This window comes from Typopeltis vanoorti, chromosome 3 (assembly GCF_054136105.1).
Source record: "Typopeltis vanoorti isolate ZY-2024b chromosome 3, IOZ_Tvanoo_1.0, whole genome shotgun sequence".
Lineage (NCBI taxonomy): Eukaryota > Metazoa > Arthropoda > Arachnida > Uropygi > Thelyphonidae > Typopeltis > Typopeltis vanoorti.
In genome coordinates this window covers 34,149,375-34,174,116 of record NC_143551.1, presented here as the reverse complement: position 1 = coordinate 34,174,116, position 24,742 = coordinate 34,149,375, and the positions used below count along the sequence as shown (strand labels likewise).

The following is a 24,742-nucleotide window of genomic DNA, read 5'->3' as shown; positions in this document are numbered from 1 at the left end:
CTGCAAGAAGAGAACTGATGGAGTTTGAAAGAGGCATTGTGATAGGATGCCATGTTCAGACCTATCTGTTCAGAATTGGTGACAAATTGGGCCATCTGAGGTCAACAATCAGTGATACCAAACTGAGATGGAAGCACAGGAAGTTAACTGTAAGTGCTACCTGCAGTAGGTGACCACCACACTCACCAAACGTGACTGTAGGGTGCTACGAAGGATAATATGTAAAAATGCAATTCATCAGCTGACACGTTAAATGCAGAATTTGGGCATCGACTGGAACTCAAATCTGCACAAAACCATGCAGAACCAAGGCTCACAACATAAGTTTCCATAGTGGGACCACAATATGCAAGCTCACATTATCCAAATCACCATGCAGCATTGTCTTAAGTGGTGCAAAGAGCATGTATAGTGGAACGTGGAAGCTTGGACATCTATATTATGGAACAACGAATCATGCTACACCCTCTACCAAGCAGAAGGACAGGTGGCAGATGCTCGGTGAATGTGTGTTACCAGTGTGCATAACACCAACTATGAACGGAGGTGGCAGTGTGATGGTATGGTCCTGTTTGTTCTGGTTTGGCCTTGGATCTCTGTGGTGTCACGAACGTTGAAATCAGAGAGGCTTGTGAACATTTTGGGCAATGCAATGCTTCCTACTTTGTAAAGTTTTTATGGAACTGATCATTGTCTCTTTCAGCAAGACAATGTACTGTGTCATAAGGCTGTTGCTGTAACCGTGTGGTTTGTGGATATGAACATCACCACACTTAACTAGCCTCCACAGATCCTTGATCTCAATCCTATCCAGCAGCTATGGGATGAACTGGAGTGTTGGGTGAGGTCAAGGCACATCTGCCCTACAACAGTCCAGGACCTCATTACATGCCTACAGGAAGAATGGTTCAAAATTCCAATTCCTATTGTAAGCATGTGGAAATATGTAGGATTGCTGCAGTCATCACAGAGAAAGGAGGTCCTACACCTTATTGAGATGGGCAGGATGTGATTGGTGATGGGTAATTGCTATTTAACTGATGAGTTATTAGGTAGTTAAGAATGTGGTCATTAAAAACTTTCTCCATTGCTTTTTGAGAGTATTGAGGTAATGGTAAACTAGTATTGTAGTTTGGCTGATTTTCTTATTTCACTTTTAGGGACAGGCTAGATAAAGGCTTGCTTCATGTTGTTGAGTAGATGCCAGAGAAGTATCACAGCTTGTATAAGCAATACAGGATGGTTTTTAATTCTGGAGTACAGGGTTTTTTTTTTAAGCATGATTAAGGAGAGACCATCTGAACCTGAAGAGTTATTATGGTATGGAGCAAAAAAAAAAAAAAGTACTGAACTTCACTCCTTCAGTATACATGCTATGAGATATGCCGTTAGACTGCATGCATATTAATAGAATTGCATGTATAGAGTCTACACCATTACATTTAGTTGTAGCAATGGTGTTGATGTTGAAAGAAAAAAGACATTCATTGTTGAATATTATTTTCATTCATACAGAGTCCAAGAGAAACTCTTCACAACAAGACGGTCACTGCATGGTATGAGGTTTCCAGCCATGGCATAATTGGGCCCTACTTCACTAAAGAGGGTGGTGTAACCGTGACCTTGAATAGCAGCTCTACATTGAGAATATGTGGTTCCATTCACCCAGGATTTGCATAAGATGTGTCATCAAAAAACATTCCATTTTATGAACAGGTATTCCAACAGGATGGAACAACTTGTCATACATCACGTGGTTCTAGAGCCTGTTTATCAGAGCACTTCCCCAGGAGGCTCATTTCAAGGTTCACAGAATTCCCATACTCTTCACGTTCTCCTGATCTCGCATCACATGATGCCTTTGTTTAGGTATGTTGAAGGAATGGGAATTCCTTCAACATACCTAAACAAAGTGACTTGCCTTCAAACCTTGATGAGCTAAGGGATAAATTACACGATATGTCCAGCAGATGTTCCAATCCTTTTTCTCCAAGATGACCGAGTCCTGTTGAGATTAAATAGGATATCAAATTATCTGAAGTTGGATTTAAATAGGATTTACTAATATATCATCATCAATTTCTGATATGTATGTACCCTCAAGATCCCTTGATTCAGGCCACTATGACAGCACTACATGATTAAGTTTATATTATTATTAATCTATCAACTATTTTTCTTCAAATTAGTGCATTACTTGTCAGAGCTAATCTGATCACATTGTATTAGCTCTGCTTATACATTCTTGAATGCTATCAATGTCAAGATCCTCTCTAATATCTTAATTTTTAATATGATTCAGCCATTCATGCAATCTGTTCACTCACGTAATTTTTCTCAGAACCCCTATATTTCTTGTCTCTAGTCTTTGGCCAAGTGCTCTATTTCTGACTCTCAGATCGATAACTTAAAAAAAACTGGTTTGAACACTGTCTTGTATATTGCTAGTTTGGTATTTTGGCTAATTTCTCTCTTATTCCATATAAATTTATTCAGCTAGCTATCCACTATACGAGCTTGGCTTATTCCATTGTCTATTTACAGATTTAACTTGCCATCTTCACTAAAAACTGTGCTTAAATAGCTGAAATATTTTATTATTCTATAGGCTCTCCATTCAGAATGCAGTTGATATAGTCAATGTTTCTGCCTATTTTCATAGTTTTGGTCTTTTTGTTCCTAATTTTCATGCCAAATTTGTTACAGCTGATATTCAATTTAGTTAGAGAATTCTGGAGGCTTATACTAGATGCGTTTAGGAGGAGTACACTATCTGCATGAAGAAAAAAAAAAACAAAGTTTGACATCTCCAATTCTAATCCTAATACTGCTTTCTTTCATAACGTGAACAATATAGATGATGAATAAGAGTGAAGATAATGTGCATCCTTGTCTTACTCCTGATTTTATTTGAAACCATCATCATCATCATCATCAAATTCCTGCCATGGAATTTGATGATGGGTGTACAGGATATGATAGTACTACATGAAAAAAAAAATTACATCATTACTAACTTCCTATCTACAATTTTCCTCCAAATCAGTTTGTTACTTGTCAAGACTCCAACATTATCAGATCTTCTATTTCTATTGTCTAAGGCACTTTGTACCGTATCAATCCACCTATATCTTGGTCTTCCTCTGGGTTGTTTTGCTGTCAACCTGGCAGAGAACACTTGTTTTGCTAATCTTTCTTCGCCCATTCTGTTTAAGTGACCATACCACCTGAGATTACCTCTGCTAACGCATTCCTGGATGCTGACAATGTCAAGTTCTTTCCTAATATCCTTGTTTTTAATGATGATGCCATCTGTTCAGGCCCATAATCTTTCTCAGGGCTCTCATATCTACAGTCTCTGGTCTTTGGTCAAGTGTTTTACTTCTGACCCAGCTCTCAGATCCATAAATTAAAACAGGTTTGAACACTGTCTTGTATACAGCTAATTTAGTATTCCGAATAATTTCTCTCTTATTCCATATGAATTCATTCCATTGACTTCCCACTATACCAGCTTTGCTAATTCTGTTGTCTATTTCTATATTTAATTTACCATCTTCACTAAAAATCGTGCCTAAGTAGCTGAAATGTTTTATTTGTTCCGCAGGTTCTCCATTCACAACACAGTTGACATTTTCAATGATTCTGCCTATTTTCATTGTCTTTGTCTTTTTATTGCTGACCTTCATACCATATCTACTACAACAGTTATTCAATTATTCAATTTAGTCAGGGAATCTTGCAGACTTGCAGTGGATTTATTTAGAAGTATAACATCGTGTGCATAAAGCAAAGAGCTGACATTAACATCTCCAATTTTGATATCATGTTTAATACCACTTTCCTTCATAATGTGATCCATATAGATAATGAATAACAGAGAGGATAATGTACATCCTTGTCTCACACCAGATTTAACATTACACCATCTTCCTGTACTTCAATTCTAACTGCTGACTTACAACTCAAATAAAGACTGAGTATTGCTTGATATAATGCCCCATTGATACCATATAGCTGTAGCATATTGTATAGCTTCTCTCTTGGCACCTTGTCATATGCCTTTTTCCAAATCAACAAAACGTAAATACAGATCTTTGTTATATTCCCATGCTTTCTCGACTATTTGTCGTAAAGTGAAGATCTGATCCTGACAGCCTCTATTTTGCCTGAATCCAGCTTGTTCTCCACAATTCTACTCAACCGTTTCTCAAGTATACTTGCATAGATCTTGCCAGGAACACTCGGTAGGGAAATACCTCTGTAATTCTCACATTCAGTTTTATTTCCTTTTTTATATATATGGGTACTATGAGAGCTCTACTCCAATCATCGGAAATGTGTTCCACTGTCTAGGCTTTCTGAACTACGCAGTGCAGCCACTGTAAGACTTTTATACCACCATACTTCAGCATTTCTGGTCGAATATCATCTACTCCTGCTGCCTTTCCACATTTCAAGCCTTTGATGGCTTTTTCTACTTCAAGTATGGATATGTATTCGTGACTGTATGCGTGGTCAGTGTTTTTTTACCACAGTGCTGTCATCACTGCTTGTTTCATTTAGCAGTTTTTCATAGTAATTACTTCATACTTCAAGGATATCTTTTTCTCCTGTTTTCTTGTCACCTTTATCATCTTTAACTCCTTTTACAGCACTCTTTCCTCCATTCCTAAGCTTCTTCAACAACCTCCAGAATATTTTGCCACCTTCTTGATATTTATTTTCTGTATTCTTACCAAAGTCCTCTCATGACTTTTGTTTAGCTAGTTTTACACAGTGTTTTGCATTCTTGCATTTGTCTCTGTATTCTCTAAGAGCACAAGCTGACTTATTTGCCAGGAACATTTTGATATGTTTTCTTCTTTTCCTTCACTGCCTCTTTAACTTCTGTGTCCACCATGGAGTTCTAATTTTTCTATCCTTGCAGACAACTTCACCACATGCCTCTCTAGCTGAATCAATCGGGGCTTTCTTCAAGGCTTGACACTGATTCGCCAAGGTTTGATTCCTGTTCTCAAACTCTTTCATTTTTTCTTCAATAATCTTTGTGTATTCTAGTCTACAGTTTACATCTGAGAGCTGCTCAACTTTTATTCGCTTTAAAACTTTCTTACATGTCATTCTTTTCAATATGAAATTCAATTTTAACCTACTCAAGATAAAATAGTGATCAATTTCAAATCCTCTGTACACTCTGGTGTCCTGCACCAGGGAGAAAACATCACTATCAACAATAACATAGTCAATGAGACTTTTCTTATTTCATGCCTCTTCTCTCCATGTGAATTTGTGCACATTTTTATGTTGGAACATGGTGTTAGTAATAGCCAGTCCATGTCCTGAGCAGAAATCCAACAAATATTTGCCATTATTATTAGCTTCTTTGCTCTTTTTTCCAAATTTTCCCAAAATATTTTTGGATGTCTCATAATCATTTCCTACTTTGCTATTTAGATCCCTAACAAGGACCAACTTTTCCTTTTTCATTGTGTCAGCTACTTTTTCTAAAGCCTCAAAAAATTCCTCCACTTCTACCTTAGTAGAACCTTCTGTGGGACGATAGGCACAAATAAGTCTCATTGTCCAGTTACCTATTCTCATATTTGTCCACATTACTCTACTTGAGACTGACTGCCATTCAAGAAGATTAGCCTTGTATTTTGTGTTGAATACTATAGCTATTCCTTCTTTTCCTTGATTATCATTGCCTGAATATAGCATTTTGTATTTATTGCTCGGAAAGAAACCATCCTCCTGTATTTCCTTCAATTCTCGCTGCTGACTAACAACTTTAATATAGATTTCGTATTGCTCTGTATAATGTTCCATTTATCCCATATAATTGTAGTGTTTTGAAAAGCTTTTCTCTCTACATCTTGTCATGTGCCTTTTCCAGATCTATAAAAGTACCCATCCTTGTCATATTCTCATTGTTTCTCAACTATTTGTCTTTTTTTAAGTGAAAATCTGATCTTGACAACCTCTGTTTGGCTTGAACCTAAGCTTGTTCTTAAAGTTTCTCTTCCGCAGTCTTTTAACAGCCTCTTTTCAAGTATGCAAGTATACAGGCCCGTTTCTAATTTTGCGGGTTCCTGTGCAAAATGGAAAAGTGGGGTACCTGAAAGTTAGTCTTCCATTTAAAATTTATGGAAATTTTAAATGGAAGAATATCTTGTCAATTAATTAAATGAAATATGAAAAATATTTATGCACATAAATAAACAAGTATGCTCTTTAGCATCAATTTAAGTAAAGGGAAAAAATTAGTTAAAAAAAATAAACGTGTTTGTATGTACATGATATATTATTATATTATGTAAGTGCATATTATCATATAAATATGCCAGAACAATGATTTATTTAATAATATAAATAATAATATAAAAATATGAAAAAAATATCCATTTTTACTATCATCATCATCAAATTCCTGCCATATACCTTCAAGGGGTGTACAGGATATGATAGTACTATATGAAAAAAATTACATCATTACTAACTTCCTGTCTACAATTTTCCTCCAAATCAGTCTCTTACTTGTCAAGACTCCAACATTATCAGATCTTATATTTCTATCATCTAAGGCACTTTGTACCATATCAATCCACCTATATCTTGGTCTTCCTCTGGGTCGTTTTGCTGCCAACCTGGCAGAGAACACTTGTTTTGTTAATCTTTCTTTGCCCATTCTGTTTAAGTGACTATACCACCTGAGATTAGCTCTGCTAACGGTATCCTGGATGCTGACAATGTCAAGTTCTTTCCTGATATTCTCAATTTTAATATGATATTACCATTGATGTCATCTGTTCAGGCCTATAATCTTTCTTAGGACTCTCATATCTTTTGCCTCTAGTCTTTGGTCAAGTGTTTTACTTCTGACTTAGCTCTCAGATCCATAAGTTAAAACAGGTTTGAAGTTAAAACAGGTCTGTCTTGTATACAGCTAATTTGGTGTTCCAACTAATTTCTCTCTTATTCGATATGAATTCATTCCATTGACTTCCCACCATACCAGCTTCGCTGATTCTGTTGTCTATTTCTATATTTAATTTACCATCTTCACTAAAAATTGTGCCTAGTAGCTGAAATGTTTTACTTGTTATACAGGTTCTCCATTCACAACACAGTTGACATTTTCAGTGATTCTGCCTATTTTCATTATCTTTGTCTTTTTATTGCTGACCTTCATACTATATCTATTACAACAGTTATTCAATTTAGTCAGAATCTTGCAGACTTGTAGCAGATTTATTTAGAAGTATAACATGATCTGCATAAAGCAAAGAGCTGACATTAACATCTCCAATTTTGATATCATGTTTAATACCACTTGTCTTCATAATGTGATCCATATAGATAATGAATAACAGAGGGGATAATGTACATCCTTACTCACACCTGATTTAACATTAAACCATCTTCCTGTACTTCCTTCAATTCTAACTTCTGACTTACAACTCAAATAAAGACTAAGTATTGCTTGATATAATGCCCCATTGATACCATATAACTGTACCGTATTGAATAGCTTCTCTCTTGGCACCTTGTTATATACCTTTTCCAGATCGACAAAACTTAAATACAGATCTTTGTTATATTCCAATGCTTTCTCGACTATTTGTCGTAAAGTGAAGATCTGATCATGACAGCCTCTATTTGGCCTGAATCCAGCTTGTTCTTCACCAAGATTTTCTTCCACAATTCTTCTCAACCGTTTCTCAAGTATACTTGCATATATCTTATCAGGAACACTCAGTAGGAAATACCTCTGTAATTCTCACATTCAGTTTTATTTCCCTTTTTATATATGGGTACTATGAGAGAACTCTATTCCAACCATCGGAAATTCGTCCCTCTGTCCAGGCTTTCTGAACTATGCAGTGCATCCACTGAAGACTCTTATACGACAATACTTCAGAACTTCTGGTCGAATATCATCTACTCCTGCTGCCTTTCCACATTTCAAGCCTTTGATGGCTTTTTCTACTTCACTGCCTCTTACTGTCATCACTGCTTGTTTCATTTAGCAGTTTTTCAAAGTAATTACTCCATACTTCAAGTATATCATTTTCTCCTGTTTTCATGTCACCTTTATCATCTCTAACTCCTTTTACCTCCATTCCTAAGCTTCTTCAACAACCTCCAGAATATTTTGCTACCTTCTTGATACTTATTTTCTATATTCTTGCCAAAGTCCTCCCATGACTTTTGTTTAGCTAGTTTTACACAGTGTTTAGCTTGTAAATGTCTCTGTATTCTCTAAGAGCACAAGCTGACTTATTTGCCAGGAACTTTTGATAGGCTTTCTTGTTTTCCTTCACTGCCTCTTCATCTCTAGCTGAATCAATCAGGGCTTTCTTCAAGGCTTGCCATTGAATCTCCAACATTTGATTCCTGTTCTCAAACTCTTTCATTTTTTCTTCAATAATCTTAGTGTATTTTAGTCTACAGTTCACATCTGAGAGCTGCTCAACTTTTATTCGCTTTAAAACTTTCTTACATGTTATTCTTTTCAATGTGAAATTCAATTTTATCTTGCTCAAGACTAAATAGTGATCTCTTCCAATTTCAAATCCTTTGTACACTCTGGTGTTCTGCACCAGGGAGAAAACATCACTATCAATAATAACATAGTCAATGAGACTTTTCTTATTCCATGCTTCTTCTCTCCATGTGAATTTGTGCACATTTTTATGTTGGAACATGGTGTAGTAATAACCAGTTAATGTCCTGAGCAGAAATCCAACAGATATTTGCCATTATTATTAGCTTTGCTCTTTTCTCCAAATTTTCCCAAAATATTTTTGTATGTCTCACAATCATTTCCTACTCTGCTATTTAGATCCCCAACAAAGACCAACTTTTCTTTTTTCATTGTGTCAGTTGCTTTTTCTAAAGCCTCAAAAAATTCTTCCACTTCTACCTTAGTAGAACCTTCTGTGGGACCATAGGCACAAATAAGTCTCTTTGTCCAGTTCCCCATTGTCATATTTGTCCAAATCACTCTACTTGAGACTGACTGCCATTCAAGAAGATTAGCTTCGTATTTTGTGTTGAATACTATGGCTACTCTTTCTTTTCCTTCATTGTCATTGTCTGAATATAACATTTTGTATTTATTGCTCAGAAAGATCTCACCAGTTTTTGTCTTTTTTGTTTCAGTCACTCCTATTATGTCGGTCTGGTACTTATCTAATTCCTCAGCTAGCTCCATTTCTTTGCCATTCAGGCTTCTTATGTTGATAGTACCGATCTTTAACTCTGGTGATGTTGAGTTGGGGTGTGTTTTCAAATTTGTTCCAGTAGCTGACTGTTCATTGTTCGCCCTTATTCCCTGGCAAAAACAACGGGGGCCTTGTTTAACCGGGCAATGCCAAGCCGGCATGAAATTTTGTCATGTCATACCATCATTTTTTATATTAGTTTAACCAATAAAAATACAATTTGGTCAGCTAAATCCCAAATTGCCAGCCCATCCTCGTTCGTTCAGTATCCAAGTAGATACCCAACAGGGTGCACCACGAGAAGGTGAGGATTGGACATTAGGTCAGAAGCCCTGGTCAGTTTTCCACCTTCCTTTAAAGGCTATGTAGAGGTCACCTCTCAGTTTTACAGCAATGTGCTTATCAAGAAAATTATTTATAACGCTATCAAAATTCAAATTTTTTGCAATTTCATGCTCTATAGATATTATTGCCAGGGATGACAAATGTTCTTGAGACATAGAAGATTGCAAATAGGTTTTTATTAATTTTAATTTAAAAAATGACCTTTCTGCTGATGCGACCGTAACTGGACTGATCAATAATATTTTAAATGTCGTATAATATTTGGATAAATATCTGACAAATTATTTGCAATTATGAATTTTAAAATATTAATGGGTGCATCTTCTGGAACAATATTTCTAAAAAATAATTAATTCATTGTAAAATTCAAATTCATCAATATCTGTGTTTAATTTTTGAGACAGCTGTTTGCAGCAAAATTTTAATTCATTTGCTGTCATTTTCCTTATTAATTTCATATCATAAAGAAATCCAAATGATTTTTCGTGAATTTCATACAATTCAGATCTTTTTTTTTTTGACAGATTGTAGAGCAGTATTGAAAAGTAGAAAAACGAAATTTATCCTAAAATTATCTTTATCAACTATCTGTGATTCATTAGGCGTTTCATAATCAAAAAATACTTTTCTTCGACGTACTTGACTTTCTTTAAATTTAATTTCTATTTCTAATAGATTTGACAGTTCTTTAGCAATCTCAAAACAGCTATCAAATCCTGATATTCTCTGCTCTTCAAAGTACTGCACTAACTCTTTAATATGCTTAGTTGCTATATCTATGGGAATTTTTGCATTTTGTAATACTTTACTTACTAAATTAAGTTTTGACAATAGCTCATACCAAATTACAAGGCTTAGTATAAACTCAAATGAATCTATTTGTTCATATATTGAAACCACTTCTGCTTTGATAGTATTATTTGATGCAGTTTTAAATTATTCTTTCAGTTCATTTAAAAATTCTGGAATTTGAAAACGTACAGCTCTAACTGATCTTATTCTACATTCCCATCTTGTATCACATAACGGTTTTGGCGTTAATTGTTTAACAAATTTCTTTAATATGTCCCAACGTGAAGTTGAGACAGCAAATAATGTATATATTTGTTGTATAACATTAAAAACATTTATTGCTATAATTGATGATTTTGTGACATCCCCTAAAATCAAATTTAAATTATGACAGGCACAAGGAGTATAAAATGCCTTTTCGTTTTCATTTAAAATGTAAGCACGGACTCCCTTATATACTCCTTTCATATTCGCTCCGTTATCATACCCTTGCCCTCTACAATCTGACAATTTAAGATTTAATTTATTCAAAAGTGATTTTATATTTTCATATATACCTTTACTAGTAGTGTCGTTAGTTGTTAAAAACGTCAAAAAGTGTTCATGAATTTCAATATTTGCTTCTGATGACTAACATCAGGAGTACAATCAAATTATTGAATAGTACTTTGCCTGGCGTATCATATTTCCAATATTTTGTTGAATTTTGGTTCCTATATCAATAATTCATTTTGCACAATGATTGATAGATACGAATTTTGTTTCTTACCTATAATTTTTTTTCCTGAACATCGCATTAAATGATCTTTTAAAAGTGGATCAAATTCTGCAATTAATTCTATGATTCCAAAAAAATTACCATTATGGGCTGTGTACAAAGTATCAAAATTACCTCTAAAAGCTAAATTATGTTTGGATAAATAAAGAATTGCTGCTATTATTCGTCTTGAAACATTTCTTAACCGTTCTGCTTCAAATTTTATGATATTTTGATTTGCCTGATCAATTGTATTGTAAATTTTTAAATTGCATTCCATTTGTGTCCATGAATACATGCATTTCATGTGCACTGGATTTCGTTTGTGCGACTTTAATCTTTCACTTACATGTCGCCAGTCAGAAAAGCCATTATTAGATAAAAAAAATTATCATCAGAAGAAAATAATTTGCAACAAAAACAAAAAAATAGAGTTGGAAGTGTTTGAATATATAAGCCATCTTCTGTTTTGCTTCTCTCCATTTGCAATTGTCCTAACATAGCAAGCTGTGTAAAAACACCTTGTTGTCATCTTTTGGAAAATTATTTTCAGTCGGAGGAGACGGTGGACCACGTTGTACAATTTGTGTTAGTGCTACGTTGTTCAAAATTTTGGGCATTTTGCTGGATCATCAATAGTAAATAGTTCACCTTCCTCTGGTGTCTCAGTTTTAGGATCTTCGATACTCATTGTTTGAACAAATGCGTCGTGTTCTCTGCTTCCTTTGAGTATTTCAGAACACTCATTATTAATTAATGTTGAAGCCGAAGAACTGTTTGTAGTTATTTCAGAACTCCCTTTATCAACTCATATATCTGAACAAATATAAGAGTTCAACTTCATAAATTTAAACAGTGAATTTCTTTGACGTTCCTCAGCCGTTTCTTTTTCTTGTTTTCACTTTCATTTTTCATGCCCACTTGGGTATTTTCTTCCATAATAATCTCTCTCACGACTAGTCATACTCTAGAATTAAATACGATAGATTTAATTATAAAATAAGTTAATAAATTGAAACAAAATTACTGACCTGATAAATAAAATATATCTAAAATAGATAATATTAGAAAATAAATCTAATATAGATTGAAAACTGTTGTTGAAGAAAAATTCTGATGTCGGATAACCTAAAACCAGTTCACAAAATATATTTTTTAAGATGTTTTGCAAGTAACATCACAAAAAAATTGCCATGACAGTACATGTATATACTTACTTGTTCATAAAATCATAAACTAAAATCAAAAAAACTCATAAAAATTATTAAAAACATCTGTTTTAAAATGCACTTTTCTCTATTTAACACTATGTTGTACAATATTGTTATATATCTTAGAGTGGTTTTAAATACTACCGCTCTAGCGCTACGATCTTATTTCGATTACTATAACAATAGTTGGTTATAAAATTATATACATATATTTTTCTATATAATAATATTTTTTATATAATAATTACAATATTAATTTATATAATTAAAAAAATTAATTGATTTTGTTTTTTCAATTTTATGCACTTGGCGGGGCCCTGTGCCACCGCACAGTTTGCACACCCATAAATACAGCCTTGCATGTATAAATATTACCTGTAATACTTAAGAAATTCTGCAGTAATTCTCACATTCAGCTTTGTTCCCTTTTTCATAGATGAGAACTATTAGTGCTCTACTCCAATTATCTGGAATTTGACCTTCTCATCAGCCCCTCTGAATTGTGCAATGTAACCTCTGCAAATCTTATAGCTACATGCTTAAACATTTCTGGTCAGATATCATCTACTTCAGCTGCCTTTCAAGTTTTTGATGGCTTTTTCTGTATCAAATATTGATATGTACTTCTCTTTGCATTCCTCTTAATCTTCTAGTATGGTTCTGTCACTGCTTGTTTCATTTAACAATCTTTCAAAGTAACTACTCCAGACATCTAGGATATCCTTATCTTCATTTTTTTCACTTTATCATCTTTTATAGTACTCTTTGCTCCATTTCTAAGCATTTTTTTGGTGGTCTCCAGAACATTTTGCCACCTTTCTGATATTTATTTTTGATATTCTTACCAGTCTTCCCATGACTTGTTTAGCTACTTTTACACATAGCTTAGCTCTCTTACATTTTTATCATCATCATCAAATTCCTGACATGTTCCCTCAAGGGTGTATAGGATATGATAGTACTATATGAAAAATTTAGAACTTTTGGTATGCTTTCTTTTCCAGAAACTGCTTCCTTAACTTCTTGTGTCTACCATAGAGTTCTTATTTTTCTATCCTTACAACTTCACCATTTCCTCCCATCTGAATCAATGTCTTCTTCAGAGTTTGCCACTGAGACTCCAAGGTTTGGTTCTTGTTTTCAAACTGCTTCAAATTTTCTTCAGTTATGTTTATATAATCAAGTCTACAGTTTACCTGTAAAAGCTACTCAACTTTAATTTGTTTTAAAACTTTCTTACATACTGTTCTTTTCAATGTAATATCATTTTTATCCTGCTTAGCACTAGGTCATAGATGGCGAGCCTGTGGCATGCATGCCAGAGGGGGCACATCCGAGAATTTTGCTGGCACACCAACGATTTACAGGTGATATCCTGTAAATTATAAATTTTATATGATTATAAATTATTTAACTTTTTTTTTGTTATTACAATACGTGCAAGTTAAATTTTGTTTTGCACGAGAGAGCAGCTATGAAGACATGCATGTGATTGGTGCGGTATTAACAAAAGATCATGTGCCCCAAAGACAAAGGCAACTGACAAGTGTTGAATTGAAATGCTAATTCTCTTCATCCGAATTACATAACATCTGAAACTGTCATAACATTCACTATATATTTCTTAGTTTTAACACATTTATGACGGGTATCGTTTGTCGTTCTGATGGAACTTCATATTACCGGCAGGCTCAACTCGCACAAAGTTTCAATCCTTGGTTGAATTTTATTCCTGCTTGTTTGCATTTGAGCTGGCAAGCGAACTCGCACATTCATTATAAGTACAGTGACCATATTTTTTTTGGAGAAAATGAAGAACAAATCAGAAATTGTTTCATAATAAAAAATAAAAATAAAAAATAAAAAAACAGGTTGTGTTTATTGTAAAATATAAGTATACATAGCATTTTAAACAATCATATTATTACTTAAATTTTTAATTTTGATACTTTTCACAAGAATGAACTTTTTTAAAAAATCAGGTTTGTGTTTTAAAAATTCAAAGAACTGTATACAATTCATGTCAAAGTTCTATTTGGTATAAATTCATGCATTCAATGTTTCGATTTTTATTGGGTTTTTTCCACTGGTCCACGTATTGTTCACTAATGAAAATACTTGTTCAGTGTGGGCATTAGATCCAGGGGGACATGAGAAAAATTCAACGAATTTTAAAATGTTTTTAAAAGATACATGTTTATCTGCGAAATATTTAAAATTTTCAACTCATCTACATTGGCATGACTTGTCATTTTGTCACCATTCTTTGATCTTTTCATTTGACATAACTTTTAATACACGAAACTTCATTAAATAGTTCGCCGTCATTTATATTTAAGTTCCGGTGACTGGAAATGAACAAAACACTTTCTTCAATTTTCACCCACAGGGGGATTTCTCGTAGTAGGACCCATTCAAATACTTTCATTTCCACGAAACAGCTGTCCCAGTTATTTAAATAATCAATGCAAGTTTGGTAAAATTATGAATTGCAACATTAAATATGTCAGCATCAATATTCAATTTACTGTTTCAATTCAGAAAATAAAGGACGTATATAATTATCAACTGCATTGTGAATGGAGAACCTGTGGAACAAGTAAAACATTTCAGCTACATAGGCACAATTTTTAGTCAAGATGGTAAATTAAATATGGAAATAGACAACAGAATCAATAAAGCTGGTATGGTAGGAAGTCAATTGAATAAATTCATATGGAATAAGAAATTAGTCGGAACACTGAATTAGCTGTATACAAGACGGTGTTCAAACCAGTTTTAACTTATGGATCTGAGAGCTGGGTCAGAAGTAAAACACTTGACCAAGGACTAAAGACTGCAGATATGAGAGTCTTGAGAAAGGTTAGAGGCATGAACAGATCGCATCAATGGCAGTATCATATTAAAAACGAGGATATTAGGAAAGAACTTGATATTGTCAGCATCCAGGAATGCATTAGTAGAGCTAATCCCAGGTGGTATGGTCACTTAAACAGAATGGGAGAGGAAAGATTAGCAAAACAAGTGTTCTCTGCCAGGTCGGCAGGAAAACGACCCAGAGGAAGACCAAGATATATGTGGATTGATACGGTACAAAGTGCCTTAGATGATAGAAATATAAGATCTGATAATGTTGCAGTCTTGACAAGATTTGGAGAAAAATTGTAGATAGGAAGTTAGTAATGATATTAATTTTTCATGTAGTACTATCTTATCCTGTACACCCCTTGAGGGTACATGTCAGAAATTTGATGATGAAATCTAACTCATCATCCACTTGAGTTTATTCACTACATCTTCTGGCCAATTTATGGTTTTTCATGTCATCTAGAATGCTGCACCTGGTACTTTTGTTCTAATAATGCAGAAGCATATGTAGAAGTGAATGTGATTATTTATGAAAGAAAACCAACTAATTCTGAATAGCTGATTTTGTTAAAATAATAATGGTTATAATTATAAAAAATTTTCATAGTTATTAAAATTATGAAAATCGAGTAAGCAGTAGTTGTTGGAAGTTTTCCCACTTGGTTTAATCCTTTATCCAAGTGTAGGCAAATAAGTTTGCACCTGAACTATTTTCAGGACTGGGGCAACTCATATATAGAAGCTTATAACTTCACAAAAAACTTCCAACGACTATCTCTAATCGAGTGTATTTTAATAAGGTGTGACACCTTTTGGCAACTCATATATGAAAATGACTTCTGCATTACTTCAACCTTGGTATCACCTCTGGATCTGGCTCCCACTGACGAGACCTCAATAAAGGTCAAAACTGGTCTGGGTAGTGACCCTTCCCATAATGCTAGCCTTATACATAAGGATATGTGCTTTGCATTATGGGATACTAAGGCAAATGATATGAAGTTATAAGCTTCTATATACGAGTTGCCATAGTCCTGAAAACAGTTAAGGTGCAAACTTGTTTGCCTATACTTGGATAAAGGATTAAACCAAGTGTATAATTTCTTGGTATCTTTAATTTATGAGTAAGCAGTAGTTATGCAATCAACTTTCATTATAACAAGTTCTCAAAAAAGTTCAGTCGAAAGCCAATAACTCTACATGCTGTTCCAAAGGATGCAAACTTTTATTTTAAAAAACTTTTCTTTCACTCCCAGTGAGTTCTGTAGTTACTGCACTGAGCTTGATATAATGAATTACCTAACATACCTACATATCACCCATTCTATATTTCATAAAGTTAGCTTCAAAAGAAGCTCTCAAAAAAATTATAAATCATTTTTAAAAGGAGTGGAATCTTTATTTTAGATACAGTTGTCATTTTGTTTCTTCTGTAATAAATTTCATCCTTGTTAAAAATAAATTACTTGTTTATATATAGTACTTAGAAATTTTGGATTCTAAATGTACATTATGTATGAAACTAGGGATAAGAAATGCAATGAAATTAAAGTTTTAGCATTACCACTTAAGGAAATGAATTTCTATTATTTCATTATTAATTGAATATTCTTTCTATTTTTAATTTTTTGTTTTTATCATTGAAGGGTCTCTTTCGGATGGTGATGTTGAATCAGTTCCTCAATGTGCTGTTGCAGACTTTAGTGATCAAGTCTCACAATCTGTTACAAGAAGAAATTGGAATTACAATTTACAATATGGCCTCCGTAGACTTCGATAATTTTTACTCTTCTTTTCTACCTCAGTTTCTTTCATCATGTCAAGGCCTTGATGACAACCAAAAAACAATTCTTGGACAGAACTTTAAGTTAGAAACTGTAAGTATTCAGCATTTAATACCAGCATAATTGTTTTAATATTTTGTTAATTATTAGCTATCAGAAATAGATATAATCATTTTGATTTTGCAGAAAATTATTTATGCTACATTTGCTACACTTGAAGTTTCAACACAGACAGTTAAAGTTCCATATGACTGCCTCCAGTAATTCTGCAGATGTTCCGTCTGTAATCAATTTCCTGCTACACATTGGCAGCGCATATCTGATGTGACTTCAGCAATGGCAGCAGTAAATCTGGAATGCAGCTAATCCAAATTGGCTGGTAGTGGTGGTACAAACACTTGATCTTTTGCAAAGCCCATAAGAAAAAATATAATGATGTGAAGTCAGGAGAACGTAGTGGCCATGCTACAGGTGCCCCTCTACCAATTCATCTGCCTGGAAAATGGGTGTTAAAGTAAGACAGTCTGTCAGGTAATGAAGAGGTGCTCTGTCTTGCTGGAAATATAAGCATCTGTTTGTGATCATAGTCATCTAATTCTGTTATTAGGTACCCTTTTAGCATGTCTAGATACACATCACCACCAGCAACTAGACTCTGAAAAAAAAAGGATCCATACACTTTCTTCTTGCTTATGACACAAAAAACGTTAGCCTTTAGGGTGCCGCAAACATGTTCTACCATGGTGTGTGGGGATTTTTGCTTCCCCAAATTTCGCAGTTGTTTACTTGCCCACTTACATGAAAAGTGCACTCATCACAGCAATCGTTTCCAAAAAAAAAGTCCTCATTTTGTTCTATTCTTCTGATAATTTCCATAAAGAAATCCTGCCATATTTTCTTATTGTCTTTCTTTAAATGTTGTACGAGGCTAAATTTGTAGGACTTCAAATGTAAACACCATCGTAAAACACTCCACATGGTCACGTGTGGAATTCCAATTTGACCAGACGCCCATCTGGTTGATTTTCCTGAACTTCTTCCACGACAGCATTGGTAGAATGTAGCCTTCCCATTGACCTTGGATGATGCACAAAACAACCTGTTTCCACAAAATTCTTGTCACATGTAGAGCGTTCACCTACTAGGAGGTGCTTTGCTGTATTGTGTGCAGAAATTCCTGTGAACTTGTGTTGCAGATTGGTTTTCTCAAACCAAAACACATAATGTGCTTGTTCTGCACCATTTGAAAATGGACATAAAAAGTCCATTTCAAATGGTGTGACGTATTGCCATCTAGTGTTATTTGTTTCACTACATTATTACATTCACTCAGATTTTGTACATCTCTGTTCTCCTGCAAAGTTTTATACACCCTTTTGAAACATCCTGTTTATATTGGTAGTTTGTACTAGAATGAAAATACCCTGTATAGTAGTAAAAAGATATCTTTCCCTACAGACATCATACTGCATAAGATACAAGTAAAACAAAGTTTTATTGTAGTACTGAAAAGGGCACACAGTAAATATATACTGTATTTAGTGAAAAATGAGAGTAATTAATGTTTAGGTTAATTGGAGAACTGGAATGAACGCATTACTGCATAGTCACAAACAAAATAAAATCTTTATTGTAGTGCTAAAAACTTGTGCAAGACAGTCTGGCTTGAACATGTTGACATGAAAATAATTTAAAATTCTATGTGTAGAATCTAGGTATGGCAAATGTCTTAATAGTGAAAATGCAGATTTCATTAAATAACTAACCATATCGCATATTAAGTAAATGTGTAAAAAAAAAAAATTGACAAATATGCCATACTGTTGCATACTGTCAAAAAAAAAATAATAAATTTCACAAATGTTCCATCTGTCCTGCATCAGATTTTGCAGGTATGGTATATCATAAAACAACAGGCTTCATTAACTTCAAGTGGAATATAACTGACAGAATTGCATTCACTTTGCTAAGCACAAAGTATCCACAGCATTAAGACTACTGAAGCCATCTCATTCACTGTTAATGAAACCAGGCATTTGTAAGATATGTAAAGTATGATGTTACTTCTGATATAACAGTTGTATCAGTTAGTTCAAGGTTCATGTGAACTGATTTGCATGCCTGCACAGCAGAAATATAATAATCACATGTTATAGAACCTTTCAACTTATTGGAGAGGGAATAAAAAAGCAATATGATTAACTAGATCAAGTATGACTCAACATTTGGCATCTTTATTGTCTTATTTTTGAAGCAAACCAAAAAAGGTAAAGCGTGAGATATAATAATTGAAATTTTTTAAGAAAAGTTTGTGGTCGTTCCATTTATTCTCATCATCTTCATCAAATTCCTGACATGTACTTTGGGGGGGGGGGGGGGGGGGTACGTGATATGATAGTACTATATGAAACTTAGATCATTACTAACTTCCTATCTACAATTTTTCCTCCAAATCAATCTGTTACCTGTCAAAACTCTAACATTATCAGATCTTATATTTCTGTCTTCTAAGGCACTTTTTACTATATCAATCCACCTATATTTTGGTCTTCCTCTGGGTCTTTTTCCTGCCAACCTGGCAGAGAACACTTCTGTTGCTAATCTTTCCTTTCCCATTCTGTTTAAGTGTCCATACTACCTGAGGATTAGCTCTGCTAACACATTCCTAGATGTTAACAATGTTCAAGTTCTTTATTAATATCCTCATTTTTAATATGATATTGCCATCTGTTCATATCCCTAATCTTTCTCAGGACTCGCATATCTGCAATCTCTAGCTGTTTACAAGACAGTGTTAAAACTAATTTTAACACTGTCTTGTATACAGCTAATTTAGTGTTAAAATTTCTCTCTTATTCCATATAAATTTATTCAGTTCACTTCCTACCATACCAGCTTTGTTGATTTTGTTGCCTATTTCCAGATTTATATCCATCTTCACTAAAAATAGTGCCAAGTAGCTGAAATGTTTTACTTGTTCCACAGGTTCTCCGTTCACAACGCTGCTGACATTTTCAATGATTCTGCTTACTTTTCATTGTATTTGTCTTTTTATTGCTGACCTTCATACCATATCTATTACAACAGTTATTCAATTTAGTCAGGGAATCTTGCAGGCTTCAGGTGGATTTATTTAGAAGTATAACATCAAGTAGAGAGCTGAAATTAACATCTCCAATTTTGATATCAGGTTTAATACCACTTTCCTTTATAATGTGATCCATATAGATAATGAAAACAGTGGGGATAATGTACATCCTTGTCTGACACCAGATTTAACATTAAACCACCTTCCTGTACTTTGTTCAGTTCTAACTGCTGACTTACAACTCAAATAAAGACTAAGTATTGCTTGATATAATGCCCCATTGATACCATATAACTGTAGCATATTGAATAGCTTCTCTCTTGGCACCTTGTCATATGCCTTTTCAAGATCTACAAACTTAAATACAGATCTTTATATTCCCATGATTTCTCAACTATCTGTCATAAAGTGAAAATCTCATCCTGACAGCCTCTATTTTGCCTGAATCCAGCTTGTTCTCCACAATTCTTCTCAACCGTTTCTCAAGTATACTTGCATAGATCTTGCCAGGAACACTCGGTAGGGAAATACCTCTGTAATTCTCACATTCAGTTTTATTTCCTTTTTTATATATGGGTACTATGAGAGCTCTACTCCAATCAGCTGGAATTCATCCCTCTGTCCAGGCCTTCTGAACTATGCAGTGCAGCCACTGTAATACTTTTATACTTCCATACGTGAGCATTTCTGGTTGAATATCGTCTACTCCAGCTGCCTTTCTACATTTCAGGCTTTTGATGGCTTTTTCTGCTAGTATTCCTGATTGCATGCCTGTTGTGATTGTGTTTTTTTTTTACCAGTGTGCTGTCACTAATTGTTTCATTTTTAGCAATTTTTCGAAGTAATTACTCCATACATCAAGGATATCTTTTTCTCCAGTTTTCATATCACCTTTATCATTTCTAATTCCTTTCACAGCACTCTTTCCTCCATTTCTGAACTTCAACAACCTCCAGAATATCTTGCCACCTTCTTGATATTTATTTTCTATGTTCTTATCAAAATCTTCCAATGACTTTTGTTTAGCTAATTTTACTCAGGGTTTAGCTTTCTTACATTTGTCTATGTATGCTGTAAGCAAATAAACTGACTTATTTGCTGGGAACTTTTGATATTCTTGCTTCTTTTCCTTCACTGCCTCTTTAACTTCTATTTATTCTTGACGTATAAAAAAACCGCAGAAGTCTACAGACTTTGTTTTCTATCACGTGTGGACAGACTTGTGTGTTCGTCGAACATGTTGTTTATTATTTTAACGGTATAATAGAACACAGAAACTAAGTAAATAATTAATTTATAATTATTTACTTTTTCTTTTATAAATATAAATTTTTTATAATTTTTTTTTTTTTTTTCAGACAGAGGGCACCAAAAATCAGGACTCTAGTCTTTGTGTTGCTGCTACAATTTTGTTTAAGTACACCATGTTGTTTTAGTCTCGCGTATTGTGACAAACAGTGTTTTTGTGCTCTGAAGATGCTGGTTATAATATCAGCATCAAGTTAATAAATTAATTATTTACTTAGTTTCTGTGTTCTATTATACCGTTAAAATAATAAACAATTTGTTTTCTATTGTTTATTCTCTTTTAAAATATATCAGCCTTGTTGACTGAGTGGATAGTGACTTCTGTTTAACCAACAGGATTGACTTCTGCTAACAGCATGGATATTTATGAATATCCTTAGGTGGGAGATGAATTGTATCATCCAGTGTGAGACCACCATGCCACTTATTGGAGACCTGAAGTGGCTTAAAAAAGTTCTATTTATTCTCTACAGCAGGATTTTTAGATGTGTTACAAGTTTACAACCTTTTGTTTGTATATTCATATATAGAGATTGCCATGCATGTTCAATTATGCTACTGTGCATTGTATGTTTAATTAAAGGTAATTGACTTTAATTACCTTAGAATTTTCAACTATGAAATTAATTATAACTAAACTTTGTTTGTTAATTGAGATTAGCATAAACATCATTATCCAAAAAAAATTTCAAAATAAAATGTGCAACACTAATTCCTTTGTAATAGCATTATGCAAATATCCCATTAATTTTTAATTATTTTATTATAAGTTGCATAAAAAAATTATAATTTGTAATATTTATTTTTGAATAATACATTGATTTTTCTGTTTGTTAGGATCTGCCTTCCTTCACTCAGAATCTTCATCGATTTGTAAATGACCTACGATATTACCAGCTGTGCAACAGTTTCCTTCCTGCAGGATCTGTTAGGTTCTAATATGCAGCCATTTCTCATTTTAAGGTTGGAGTTTGCAGAAGCGAGTCAACTTAGTGATAGTATTAATGCGGGTCGAAAACATGCTACATTGCTTGTTTTCTTAATTACTTTTAAAACTTATTCATTCCGCTGGAAATGTTTGAGAAGGAGGGTAGAACAGTAATCTGTTTTGCAAGTGGGAGAGGGATCACATGTTTTTTTCCCTAGGGGACCATTGCATTCAGCTTTTTTTGTCCCTCGTACAAAAATGTAAATATCACACTTCAGAAGAACACTGAAAATCTGGATGAACATGAGAATAAGACTGCTTTCATTTTTATTTAATGCTATTCATAAACAAAACATTGTAATAAGATAAAGAGGTGTAAATATTCCTAATCTTTCGAGGTGTTCAAGACATTCTGTGCATCAGTGGTTTAGGATCATTACATTTTGCAGATCATTATTTAATGATAGTGCATTTTATACAGGAGTCGCACTGGTTTTCATTTAGCTTTCATAAATTGGCATTGCCAGTCATATTTTTTAAGCATTGAGTATCATCTGAAAGGAACTGTGGAAGATGTGTCATTGTTGCGAGCAGGACTTGCAAATAAATTAAAAGTCACGATTGTTCCTATTGTAAGCAAATTCTGTTGTATATTCTATCATTGAAAAATTACATTATGTACATGCCAAATAACATCCATGGTGATGATCATTTATCTACTCTTGTATGGTTTGGAAAGTAGTTTATGCTGTAAACAAATTTTGTATATGGATTTATTTGATGTAATTCGTGTTTAATTAAAAATTTTTTCTTGTAAATTATAAATTTTTGATTTGGTGCGAGAGAGAAAGTGGTTTATGATCTACATATGACACTAAAATAATTATCTTTATGCTACTTAATTACACTGTTAAGTATTTTAACAAAGAGCTGTCTTGATTATCTGTCTAATCCTCAAGGGATGTAAATATACACCCTCTGTCCAAAAAGAAACCGAACTTTTAGAAAATAAAAGAACTAGTGGTGCCACTTGTATCTTTTTGTTGTTGAAAGTAGCAACCTTCATTAGTTTTTTGTCAACTGTTTATAACATTTGTTTCATTAGAAGCCAAGTTATAGTGCCAAGAGTGACAATGTGTTTTGACGAACAGTCAAATGAGTTTCAAACAGAGCTGCGATTGACTTTTGTGTTAAACTTGGTAAACAGTTTTACTGAAATGCATCAAATGCTTCAAAAAGCATATGGTGATGAATGCTTATCCCGTGCTCAAGTTCACGAGTAGTTTAAGCTATTTCAAAGTGGTCATGAGACTCTTGAGGACGACGAAAAGCCGGACTGAGTGAAGTTAACATCCAAAAAGTGCGCAATTTCATCAAAGAAAACCCGAAATTGTCTGTGAGATTGATTGAAGATGAATTGGGGATTTCAAAATCAACTGTGCACAACATTTTGACCGAGAGTTTGGGCCTTTATAAATTAAATTCGCAATTTGGTCCCCACAAGTTGACCGATGACTAAAAAATGTATCGAATTGAACACTGCAAGGACCTCATTACTGGTGATGAAACATGGTGTTTTGAGTATGAACCCGAAACAAAGTGCTGAGTGGAGACCACCAAAAGAGTGGCATCCGGAAAAAAGTCGCTTGGAGAAGTCAAAAGTAAAGACAATGCTATTTTTTTCTACGATTCCAAGGGCATTATCCACAAAGAATTCATTCCACCTGGCCAAACAGTCAATGGCGAGTTTTATCTTGAAGTTTTGAAGCAATTGATAGCAAGAATTTGTCACGTATGGCATGAATATCGTGATGCAGGCAGCTGGTCACTTTTGTACGATAATGCACTATCTCATCGTTTGAACATTGTGAGACAGTTTTTGAGCAAAAACCAAGTTTGTGTGTTGGATCACTCGCTGTATTCACCTGATTTAGCACCCTGTGACTTCTTTCTCTTCCCCCGACTTCATTTGCCGATGAAAGGAAAGCGATATGACACCAATGAAAACACTCGAGCAGCAGTAACCACGACCCTCAACAGTATCCCAAAAACCGATACAAAAAACTCATTTAACAAATTACACAAACGCTGTGTCGAAGCTGAGGGAGAGCATATTGATTGAAATGAATGATTTGAATAATTATAATTGGCCTGTGTTTATTTTCTATCAAAAGTTCAGTTTCTTTTTTGGACAGAGGGTGTGCTTAATAATACTTTATAATAATACTACATAATTATTAAGAGCAGGGAGTTGAGGACTCATCAAGGAATGCCACATACTACATGCACCAGTAACTTCCCCATTATTACTGTATTTACTTGCATATAACTCAGTTGTTTCCCCAAAATTAAAGCTAAAAAATCATGGTGCGAGATATATGCAGGGATTTTCGGAAACTAAAGTTTTTCAGGAAAAACTGAAAATGGGCAT

At 34.0% G+C, this 24,742-nt stretch overlaps 1 protein-coding gene across 2 annotated transcripts in view; it reads left to right on the top strand.

Moving 5' to 3' along the window:
• The window catches only part of ebo (exportin ellipsoid body open), a 292,683-nt gene extending 269,554 nt beyond the window's left edge, over positions 1 to 23,129 (top strand). For both annotated transcript variants that reach the window (XM_090415530.1, XM_090415531.1), the window contains 2 exons: positions 16,850 to 17,080; positions 22,221 to 23,129. In XM_090415530.1, the coding sequence (XP_090271656.1) occupies positions 16,850 to 17,080; positions 22,221 to 22,322 (333 nt within the window). In that variant the 3' untranslated portion in view covers positions 22,323 to 23,129. The remainder of the gene's footprint in view (positions 1 to 16,849; positions 17,081 to 22,220) is intronic.
• Positions 23,130 to 24,742: the final 1,613 nt, after the last annotated feature.